This window comes from Salvelinus sp. IW2-2015, linkage group LG26 (genome assembly GCF_002910315.2).
Source record: "Salvelinus sp. IW2-2015 linkage group LG26, ASM291031v2, whole genome shotgun sequence".
Lineage (NCBI taxonomy): Eukaryota > Metazoa > Chordata > Actinopteri > Salmoniformes > Salmonidae > Salvelinus > Salvelinus sp. IW2-2015.
In genome coordinates, this window is record NC_036866.1 from 21,305,778 (window position 1) to 21,318,091 (window position 12,314).

Below are 12,314 nucleotides of genomic sequence, written 5' to 3' on the forward strand. Positions count from 1 at the left end.
CTCTGGTGCAGAATTGAGCGTAACTGTACGTGGTTAATTAGAATATAGGGCCTGGCTAGTTAATTAGGCTATGCATGAAACCTACAAACCATATGGCATAAATGATTTAACTAGGCAAGTCAGTTAAGAACAAATTCGTATTTACAATGACAGCCAACCCCAGATAGCCAATTGTGCCCTGCCCTATGGGACTCCCAATCACGGCCGGTTATGATACAGCCTGGAATCAAACCAGGGTCTGTAATGATGCCTCTAGCACTGAGATGCAGTGTCTTAGACTGCTGCGCCACTCGGGAACCCCAATGTTTAAGAATTGCCCATAATTGAATAGACCATAGGCCATAGTAGCCAATACAATACCAGAGCCTAACTGTAGAAAAACATTGAAGATAATAAATTATATATTTATTATCATTTATCATCATCATTCTCATCTTCATCAGTGTATCACCTTAAAACCAATTGACCTTCTGTCAATTATACTCTGATATATTGGTTAAGGTGTCCTTTATTATTAAAATATTAGTGAGGACAATACTTCTTTCACACATTGTCTGTCCTGGTAACACATGTTTTTGCAAATGTACAACTTGCAATGGCTCCATGGATCCCCCGAAGATAAAGAGTACTCAAAGAGTTAGGAATTCAATAGGAATAAAGTTGTTGCGAAATAATATCTAATTATAGCTGTCACAAGAGCTCAAATTCAATAGTGGTTGTAGTTTTCCTTTAGACTGCATGTTTGCATTTCAAGACAAGAATGTGCTAGTGTGAAAAGTAAAACCTCATGCCTCCATGCAGTTCTTTCTCAGACAAAGCAAAATTGGTAACTGAGTTTATGTAAAGAAAAATAGGGTTCATACCTCTGATAATCACTTTTTCAAATGTACTATTGTTGTTCACTATTGTTGTTCACGACTCAGATCCTATACAATGGCGGCGGTGGAGATGGCTGCTGTTTCACGGTCTCCTAACCAATTGTGCTATTGTGTGTGTTTTTTCGTGTTATCTGTAACTTATTTTGTACATAATGTTTCTGCCACTGTCTCTTATGAGCGAAAATAGCTTCTAGATATCAGGACAGCTATTACTCACCTCGTACTGGAAGAAGATTTTTTATTTAACGAGTCGGACGAAAAGGATTTACTTCAGACACCCGTCAAGGCCCTCATCTCCGTCATTCGCTGGAGAAAAAGACGGAGATATCAGTGACATAGGTTGGGGTGCCTTGTAAGGATCCAACGGCGAGTGGGTAATCTGCCTTTACCATCAGTCCTATTAGCCAACGTACAATCATTGGATAACAACATAGAAGAACTACGATCACGTATATCCTACCAACGGGACATTAAAAACTGTAATATCTTATGTTTCACCGAGTCGTGGGTGAACGACGACATGAATAACATACAGCTGGCAGTGTTTTACCCTGCATCAGCAAGATATAACAGCCGTCTCTGGTAAGACAAGGGGTGGCGGTCTGTGTATATTTTTAAACAACAGCTGGTGCACAAAATCTAATATTAAGGAAGTCTCGAGGTTTTGCTCACCTGAGGTAGAGTATGTCATGATAAGCTGTAGACCACACTATTTACCAAGAGAGCTTTCATCTATATTCTTCGTAGCTGTCTATTTACCACCACAAACCGGTGCTGGCACTAAGACCGCACTCAATGAGCTGTATCTGGCCATAAGCAAACAGGAAAACGCTCATTCAGAGGCGGTGCTCATAGTGGCCAGGGACTTTCAAGGAGCGGGACTCTAACCCGGAAGCTTATAAGAAATCCTGCTATGCCTTCCGGGGAACGATCAAACAGGCAAAGTGTCAATACAGGACTAAGTTTGAATCGTACTACATCGGCTCCGACGCTCGTCGGATGTGGCAGGGCTTGCAAACTATTACAGACTACAAAGGGAAGCACAGCCACAAGCTGCCCAGTGACAAGAGCCTACCAGACAAGCTGAATGACTTCTATGCTCGCTTCGAGGCAAGCAACACTGAAGCATGCATTAGAGCATCAGCTGTTTTGGATGACTGTGTGATCACGCTCTCCATAGCCGATGTGAGTAAGACCTTGTGCCCAAGAACACTAAGGTAACCTGCCTAAATGACTACCGACCTGTAGCCCTCACGTCTGTAGCCATGAAGTGCTTTGAAAGGCTGGTCATGGCTCACATCAACACCATTATCCCAGACACCCTTGACCCACCCAAATTTGCATACCGCCCCACAGATTATGTAATCTCTATTGCACTACACACTGCCCTTTCCCACCTGGACAAAAGGAACACCTATGTGAGAATGCTATTCATTGACTACAGCTCAGCAGTCAACACCATAGTGCCTTCTAAGCTCATCACTAAGCTAAGGACCCTGGGACTAAACACCTCCTTCTGCAACTGGATCCTGGACTTCCTGACGGGCTGACCCCAGGTGGTAAGGGTAGGTAACAACACATCCGTTATGCTGATCCTCAACCCAGGGCCCCCTCAGGGGCGTGCTCAGTCCCCTCCTGTACTCCCTGTTCACTCATGACTACTTGGCCAGGCACGACTCCAACACCATCATTAAGTTTGCCGATGACACAACAATGGTAAGCCTGATCACCGACAAAGGAGATGATTGTTGACTACAGGAAAGGAGGACCGAGCACGCCCCCATTCTCATCGACGGGGCTGTAGTGGAGCAGGTTGAGAGCTTCAAGTTCCTTGGTGTCCACATCACCAACAAACTATCATGGTCCAATCACACCAAGACAGTCATGAAGAGGGCATAACAAAGCCTATTCCCCCTCAGGAGACTGAAAATATTTGGCATGTGTCCTCAGATCCTCAAAAAGGTTCTACAGCTGCACCATCGAGAGCATCCTGACTGGTTGTATCACTGCCTGGTACGGCAATTGCTCGGCCTCCGACCGCAAGGCAGTACAGAGGGTAGTGCGTACGGCCCTGTACATCACTGGGGCCAAGCTTTCTGCCATCCAGGACCTCTATACTAGGCGGTGTCAGAGAAAGGCCCTAAAAATTGTCAAAGACTCCAGCAACCCTAGTCATAGACTGTTCTCTCTGCTACTGCACGGCAAGCGGTATCGGAGCACCAAGTCGAGGTCCAAAAGGCTTCTTAACAGCTTCTACCCCCAAGTCATAAGACTCCTGATCAGCTAATCAAATGGCTACCCTGACCTTTTGCATTGTTCCCCCCCCCCCCTTTTATGCTGCTGCTAGTCTCTGTTTATTATCTATTTATAGTCACTTTAACTCTACCTACATGTACGTTTTACATCAATTACCTCGACTAACCTGTGCCCCCACACGTTGACTCTGTACCAGTACCCCCTGTATATAGCCTCGCTACTGTTATTTTACTGCTGGTCTTTAATTATTAATTATTTTATTTAAAAAATTGACTTATCTATTTTTTACTGAACACTTATTTTTCTTAAAACTACATTGTTGGTTAAAGGCTTGTAAAGTAAGCATTTCGCTCACCACCTGTTGTATTCGGCGCATGTGACAAATAACATTTGATTTGATGTCAAAATCTTTAAAGGCCCAGGGCAGTTAAAAACATGATTTACCTGTGTTTTATGTATATTTCCACACTATAAGCTGGAATAATACTGTGAAATTGTGAAAATTATAATAATGCCCTTTTAGTGTAAGAGCTGTTTGAAAAGACCGCCTGAAATTTCAGCTTGTTTTGGTGGGATGGAGTTTTGGCCTGCCTGGTAAATTAGTTAATAGACTAATAAGAAAGAGTTCCAAACCGCTCTGCCCAAAACAGCTAGTTTTCTCCTCCCCCTCCCCACTCAGACCACACGAAGACAGTCCTAGCAAAATTCTTGCTTGAGAAATTGCTCTTCGCTAAGAAGCTATTTTTGTTTATATTTGACCATTTTAATTGAAAACAATCACAGTAAGGTACTTAATTGTTACCCGGAAATGATTTGATATTGAGATAAAAACAGCTGCATTGGACCTTTAACAATCTAGTATGGTCTGAATTAGAGGTCGACCGATTAAGCAGAATGGTCGAGTAATTAGGGCCGATTTCAAGTTTTCATAACAATCAGTAATCTGCATTTTTGGACACCGATTATGGCCGATTACATTGCACTCCACGAGGAGACTGCGTGGCAGGCTGACTACCTGTTATGCAAGTGCAGCAAGGAGCCAAGGTAAGGTGGACTACAGGAAAGGAGGACCGAGCATTAAATTTATCTTATAAAAACAATCAATCTTAACATAATCACTAATTACCTACACATGGTTGATGTTATTACTAGTTTATCTAGCTTGTCCTGCGTTGCATATAATCGATGCGGTGCCTGTTAATTTATCATTGAATCACAGCCTACTTCGCCAAACGGGTGATTTAACAAGCGCATTCGCGAAAAAAGCACTGTCATTGCATCAATGTGTACCTAACCATAAACATCAATGCCTTTCTTAAAATCAATACACAAGTATATATTTTTAAACCTGCATATTTAGTTAATATTGCCTGCTAACATGAATTTCTTTTAACTAGGGAAATTGTGTCACTTCTTTTGCGTTCTGTGCAAGCAGAGTCAGGGTATATGCAGCAGTTTGGGCCGCCTGGCTCGTTGCGAACTGTGTGAAGACCATTTCTTCCTAACAAGGACCGTAATTAATTTGCCAGAATTGTACAGAATTATGACATAACATTGAAGGTTGTACAATGTAACAGCAATATTTAGACTTAGGGATGCCATCCGTTAGATAAAATACGTAACGGTTCCGTATTTCACTGAAAGAATAAATGTTTTGTTTTCGAAATGATAGTTTCTGGATTTTACCATATTAATGACCTAAGGCTCGTATTCCTGTGTGTTATTATATTATAATTAAGTCTATGATTTGATAGAGCAGTCTGACTGAGCGGTGGTAGGCAGCAGCAGGCTCGTAAGCATTCATTCAAACAGCACTTTCCTGCATTTGCCAGCAGCTCTTCGCTGTGCTTCAAGCATTGCGCTGTTTATGACTTCATGCCTATCAACTCCGGAGATAAGGCTGGCAATACTAAAGTACCTATTAGAACATCCAATAGTCAAAGGTATATGAAATACAAATGGTATAGAGAGAAATAGTCCTATAATAACTACAACCTAAAACTTCTTACCTGGGAATATTGAAGACTCATGTTAAAAGGAACCACCAGCTTTCATATGTTCTGAGCAAGGAACTTAAACGTTAGCTTTTTTACATGGCAAATATTGCACTTTTACTTTCTTCTCCAACACTTTGTTTTTGCATTATTTAAACCAAATTGAACATGTTTCATTATTTATTTGAGACTAAATAGATTTTATTGATGTATTATATTAAGTTAAAATAAGTGTTTATTCAGTATTGTTGTAATTGTCATTATTACAAATATATATATAATAATCGGTCGATTAATCGGTATCGGCTTTTTTTGGTCCTCCAATAATCGGTATCGGCGTTGAAAAATCATAATCGGTTCGACCTCTAGTCTGAATGCACAGTTCATGTGTGTTTATCAAATTCAAACAATATGCTACTGATTGTGGTGTTAAACTCTAATATGGAAATCTATACAGGTAATATCTCTGCAGTGTAATGTGTAATGTGCAACTAACTGCCTCACTGTCTGTCTGGCTCTCCTCAGCAGTGATTTTTAACAACTTGTTGACAGTGGATTCTTTCTAATTCTGTTAGTATTTCAATTATGTGCCTCAGCTGCAGCACTGCATCTTAAAATGGTTTGAAGACAAATAGGCCCATCGTTAGCTCGCCTGTTCTACAGCCTTTTACACGGTTCTCCAGAGGGCTGGCTTCGGCGAACTAGTACGGACTTTCTTGACTCAGCAAAGATGTTTTGCTCATTGGAGCCCCAGGATGGTTGGGAATACAGTAGAATCTTCTACACTAACTTGTCCAGCACTCACTCACTCATTGATTTGTTTTCTTACACATTTACCGTCACCTTCTATATTCTCACACTCAAATACTCTTTCACTTGATTACTTGGAATGAAGGTGATATTTAGGCAGAGTTGATTTAATCATAATTGATAGAAGCCATCCAGCCCGTACATAGTTTACTGTATCCACCCAAATGGCTCATTAAAGTATGAAGAGAACTAAGGAATTGAAGCTATAATGCTTGACTTTAAAGTATGAAGAGAACTAAGGAATTGAAGCTATAATGCTTGACTTCGTTCTCCAGAGTGCATTCCTTGATATTGTTACAAAATGAGAACTCCATGTCCCCATAGATACCACCATCAGAGGAGGGGTGATAAAGAGCAAACAGAGATGATGTGTTGAGAGTTGAGATGAGAGTGTGCATTGTATCTCTGATGGTCATTATAAATATGGTGATTTCCCCTGCAGCTCTGCTCTGATCTTTGTGAAATAGACTGAAGCTCAGAAGCTGTGTTATAGGTGAATGGGTGGAAATGGCATAATTAGTCACCCTTTCTGTCCAGTAAAGGATGCAATATATTATTATTCTTCAATAGTAAACCCCAGAGGTAGAGTGGTGAGAGGAAAAGGGGATTAGTCCCTGGACCACTCATTTTCTGTGAGGACCTACAATCACTCATAAAGTACTCATTATTTGTTTCAGTCTGTAAATACGGTTGGACACACAAACCAGTCAATCATGCTATTATGAAAACACCCAATGAACTTAAACTGGTGGTGCACCATCCAGTACTCTTCAGTCCACTCCAGACTGTCTAGCTCTGTTTTCCCGTCCTCTTTCTGCTTGCCTGCCTGTTTTTCCTTCCCTCTGTAATCTGTCTGTCTGCCAATCTGTTTTCTATCTGTCTCCCTGTCTTTGTGATTGAGGAAGTCTGTGGCCCCAGACAAGGATGGGATAGCACATTATGTGAGAGGAGTGACACAACCTTCTGTGTGTGTTTCCATGTGATACGCACCTCAGAGATAAATTCACTGGCCTTGTAGGGCAGCAGCTCCAGACAGACAAGCATATCTCACAGCTTGTGTTGTCCCCTAAATGATCTTTATGTATCTGTGCTACACAGCTACCTCACAATGACCCACACTCCACCATGTCGCACCTAGTGAGACATCTCAGAACATGGTCCTAGTTGTTACATACTGGACTATGTTTATAGGTTTAGTTCTGTGTCTAGTCAAATTAATACCTAGGTTATGTTATGTTATGAGGACCAGAATGCATTCATGAAAAGCAATAGAGGGGAATTTTAAATAGTTTAGTGAAGGGCAATGTCATGGCCGAGGCTTTTATTGGAGTCTGGATCAATTGTCTGGGGTTTGTTGCTGCACCAATCCTTATGAGTTTGCTTTATTGGTTTCATGACACAATCTTCTCTGACCTTTGTGTTCTAGTTTGAGGCAGAGTACAGACGTTTCGCTCTGAAGAAGAGCGGCACCGGTGGCTTTCAGGAGTTCTACCGACTGCTGCAGACTGTTCACCGCATCCCCGGTGTGGAGGTGCTGCTGGGATATGCGGACATCTATGGTGACCTGCTGCCAATCAACAACGATGACAACTTCTACAAGGCCKTGTCCTCAGCCAATCCACTACTCAGGATCATCATCCAGAAGAGAGGTGAGGCTGTGGCATGGAGAGAGAAATGGGAGGGGAGGAAGGGAAGGGAAGGGAGAGAGGGATGGGGTGGGAGAGGAGAGTTATTTATAGTGGAAACCTCATTGTTAGCTTACATTGTTGGTTAAAGCTCTCTGCTATTGATGTTGACCTTATTGCAATTGGAGTCACTGTGTTTTTGTTCCAATGGCTGTTGACTGTTGTGTTGAAGTGAGTTATTTGCCAGTGCTACTGTTGATGCTTGTTTGTTATCGGCGCTGTTGATGTGTTTTTAAATCAGTTGTCAAACATGGCAGAAAATTATAGCGTAGTACAGTGTGTAGTGTGTGTTCATGATTAAATACTGTGTTATGTCTTATAAAGTAGCCTAATTGTTAGCAGAAAGGGTTCTGCTGTTGATAGCTGCATTTCTTACTGTGACTGATGATGGAAGTATGAGAGTCAGTCAGTGTGGCAATGGTGATGACGTTGTTTGTATTGTGAGGGGATGAGTGTCTGGGGCTCTGCTCATTGTTGCCAGTCTGGCCTGCCTCAGTGGGTGGGGCTGTCTGGTGCTGTGCCAGCCCTCAGGAATGCAAAGGCAGAGTGCTGTGCTGAGAGGAGATGGAGCTGGGGCTAAGGCTGGAGCTGGGGATGGGGCTGAAGCTGGAGCTGGGGCTGCAGTTGGGGAGGGAGTTGGAGCTGGAGCTGGGGATGGAGCTGGAGCTGGGGATGAAGCTAGGGATGGAGCTGGGGCTGGAGCTGAGGATGCAGTTGGGGCTAGAGTTGGGCCTGGGGCTGACTCCTCACCCTTATCTCACCCAGCCTGCGCTGAAACACACTATACCTCAGATGCTCCCCTCTCTTCCCCACCATGCTCTGTTTCTAGCTCTTTATCTCCATCTATACCCCTCCATTCCTAATGCCCCATCACGGTCAGTGAGTTTGATCAAAACCAATTCTGCATTCTGGAAATCGCCCATTAATGCTCTTAAAAGTCGCTCCCCTATTGTTTATAGTCCAATCTTTCTATGTGATGTTGTTTTATTGTTTTGTTTGTTTGCATAATTCATTTGGAAATGTTAATCTGGAGAATGGCTCCTATTGTTCCCAGTTTTAGAGGACCATCCTGTTCCATAATCAGCTCTGCTTTATTTTGTAACAAAAAAAAAGAGCTTAATGAAATTCTCATTATTATCCTTCTTTATTAGCCAAGTCCAGCTGCTTTGTGATTGCTACAGGATAGAATCCATGACTCAATTACCACTTTATATAATTATCCATCAGGCTCACAATGTTATACAGGCCAGTGGGTATAGATGGATATTCTAGTTAACCGTCTTTGGTATGTGCTCAGCTGTGGGTAGAGAGGAGATTCCCTGTAGTGCCCTGTAGTTCAACCCCCCTCTGTGTGGTCGCTGAAGCTCTCATGGTTTAGTGTGCTATGTGTCAGTCAGAAGAGAGATAGGCTGTGCAGCTTTGCCTCTCTGTCCATGGCTCTCTGTGGGAGTGATTCCTGCTGCTTCAGCACCAGGGCCAGGGCKCTGCTCTGCCTGTCATTGTGGGGAGCACAGAAACCTCCCTGCTGGGGCCTGAGATGAGTTCAACACGGGTGTGGTTAGGAGCAATAACACTGGATGGACAAAGATGACGTGGATGCTTAGAGTGGCATTCTAGAATAGTACATTTCAGGAAGAGCAATTGAAATGCCATTTGTGAGGTGCACTGAGAGGTACGGCTTTGAGGGTTGGCGGCTGGGGGAGGGAAGCTCAGAGGGAGCCTTACGTTCAGCACAGACCAGGGGAGCGAGGAATGTAGCTAATGAGATCTAGTCGGCCCTGTGGTCCTAGAAGAAGGCTTCAAGAGAGAAACCCAAAGATGGAGATGAAAAGTGAGAAATGGAAACAGAAATAGAATGAGCAGGAGAGAAAGAGACTGCTATAGGGATATATTTTTCCAATCCATCTCAGTGTTTGCTACCTGTTCTCATCTACAGCATCTGCAGTATATATGTGGAAGAAAGGCCTAGTTGAATAACAAAGCCATAGCTTGCACAGTGAATGTTTATCTGTGTATAAACAGGAAGCCATCATCCCTGTATGCTCCAGGAGATCCAGCACACCTGCTAATTACTCATTAGCTGGAAAAAGCCTCCTTGCTTTACAGACAAAACTCTGATCATTAATTTGAATGGCTCAGGAGACAAAAGCAATCAGAATCTTTGAGCTCTATTTGTTCACTCAGCAGGAGTTTTTCTGTTCTGCTGCCACCGACTGACAACATAGCTACTTCCTGTTCTCATGGGGGATGCTCTTTAGTGTCCTGAATAGCTGAACACCTGTCAGCCTTTCAACGGGCTAAATGTCTGGCTATAGTTCCACTTACTAACCGTATGGTAACAGGAAATATGTTTGTTCCCTCATCAAAATGCAGTTTCATTTAGTTTCATTTTATTTGGTACCCCTCTGCAATACTACTGCATGTGCTAGTGTTTTTTCTTCTTTTTAAGATTATACTATGCGGCTAGTGAAATCTTCATGAGTTATGCCTGTATTTCTATTTAAAGGAGAATAAGAAGGCAGATTAGCCCCTGGTCCTCAATCTCAGCTCTCTCTCTCTCTCTCGTTCTCTCTCTCTCTCTCTCTCTCGTTCTCTCTCTCGTTCTCTCTCTCCCTCCCTTTCTCTAGCATAGCTTTCTCAAAGGATCTATTTGATAAAACCATGTTTTGAGGGGAACAGAAATGCACATTTCCAGAYAGGGCTTATCGCTGTTACAGACATACCCGTGCAGGGCCTGGCGCTACCTGATTACAGCTTCATCTTCTCCATGGAAGGAATGTCATTTTTCCACAGTAATGGCTTTTTCGCTCACAAGTTTTGTTGTGAGAGCAAATAAGTAGCAAATCATTAGAGCAGTGCTCTTCATTCACTTGAACTGCTTTACACGGTCGTTATTCAGTCAACCACATTTCGCTCAAACTTACTTGCTTGCTTTTCTCTCTTTGTATTCTATTTCTCATCTCCCTTTCATCTCTGGAGAGACCATCTATACAGAGAGACTATTCATCCTTGCCATACATGCATGACATATTTGAATAATAACCTCAGAGGACTATGGGCAATCATATCAGATGGTGAGAGTCAACATGGGGGTGGAGTCCCTGTCTGTTGTCAGCTTAATGTAAAGGTTGTAGTGATACTAACAGACCGTAGGTAGTGGTGATACTAGTCTAGGACCACGCCTAGGAAACTGGTCAACCACTCTGACCAGCACAACTGGCCCATCTGGCTATTGAAGGCCCAATAAGCTGCTGTCCAGAGACTGACTCTTATCTAACCTCCCCCAGAGGCTGCTATATGACAGAGCTTTGGTCCATTGACACATTACTGGCATGATGGACACATTGTGCTGGTGGAGCCATTTTAAAGTCTCTGATCAGATCCTCCCTTCTCCACTGCCCCTCTATGGGGCATTAATGTCACAGAGTGCTGCTGGTTCACCGAAACACTGATGAGATTGATGGGGCTTTTAGCATGAGCTCATCTCACAGAGTGGCCATTGACAGGCTGGCTAATGGGATTCCATACAGAAGGGATCCAACGCTCGCTTCCATCCTCACCCTACATAATCCCAGCACAAAACACCTATGGTATCTGTCAGCCCAGTGAGTCCACTAGCCCATCCTTGCCGTTCTCTACTAGCTAGCTACCACGTCCCTCCTCAATCTCTCGGTACAGTCACAAGAGGCCAGTAGCAAAGGTCTGGGGAATTAGCTGGGCTATAGCTGGCAGTCCGAGAAGCATAGATTAGTGAAAATAAGATATTTTTTGTGGTTGCTCAATCTACTTCATTGAAGATTTATTTCAGCAAACTGCTTTATAAGCTGGGGTTTAATCGGCTAATTCACATGGAAAGAAAGGCTGAGAGGAGGGAGGGAAAAGGGAGATAGAGAAACACAAAGGGAAAAGAGGGAAGAAAGGGTTTTCTCTTCTCTCCTTACTCTCCAGAGAGGGCCCTACGCCTCCAGTAATATCTCCTCTAGCTAACATTAAAAGTCAACCCCCCCATCTCCCTTACCCGCACTCATACACAAACACACACTGCTACTACATTCAAAACAATATGCAAATTCAAACCGTGCTCCGATGTAGTCATGCAGGAGTGCTTTAGGTAGTGTTTTAGTGGTGTTATTGTGGGTTGGCATGCTGGTGCAAAGCCCATTGGCTGTGCTGCTGTTTTTAGCATAGTCAGAGAGATTCCCTTGTGTTCACCCAGCACACGCTCAACTGAGGCTGCACCAGCTGCTCAATACCCCGAGGAGCAACTCAGTGTGTGTGTGTGTGTGTGTGTGTGTGTGTGTGTGTGTGTGTGTGTGTGTGTGTGTGTGCCTGGGAATGCATTTGTGTTGTGTAGGACTGGGAGGGAGACAGTGAATTTATGCCCCCACAATCCTGCTGTGTTTGCACGCTTAATGCAAATGCTTACAAATGTATCTGATGATTTATGTACATTGCACGGTGCCCACATTGATCGTGTCCTCGCTTATAAATATGTGGGTATCTGGATTGACTAAAATCTATCTTTCAAAAAACATGTTGATGAGTTAACGTTAGTTAAGAAGTTAAGAATTAAAATGGGCTTCCTTTATAGGAATAGGGCATGCCTGAGTTAAATAGCAGAAAACAAATCATTCGCTCGGCATACATTCTGGCTTAAGACTGTGGTGATATCGCCATGCAGCTGCCACTGT

At 43.2% G+C, this 12,314-nt stretch overlaps 1 protein-coding gene across 1 annotated transcript in view; it reads left to right on the forward strand.

Moving 5' to 3' along the window:
* LOC111952352 (partitioning defective 6 homolog alpha) overlaps nucleotides 1–12,314 on the forward strand; it is a 46,698-nt gene that overhangs the window by 1,052 nt on the left and 33,332 nt on the right. The window contains exon 2 of the mRNA XM_023970938.2: nucleotides 7,365–7,587. Within this exon, the coding sequence (XP_023826706.1) occupies nucleotides 7,365–7,587 (223 nt within the window). The remainder of the gene's footprint in view (nucleotides 1–7,364; nucleotides 7,588–12,314) is intronic.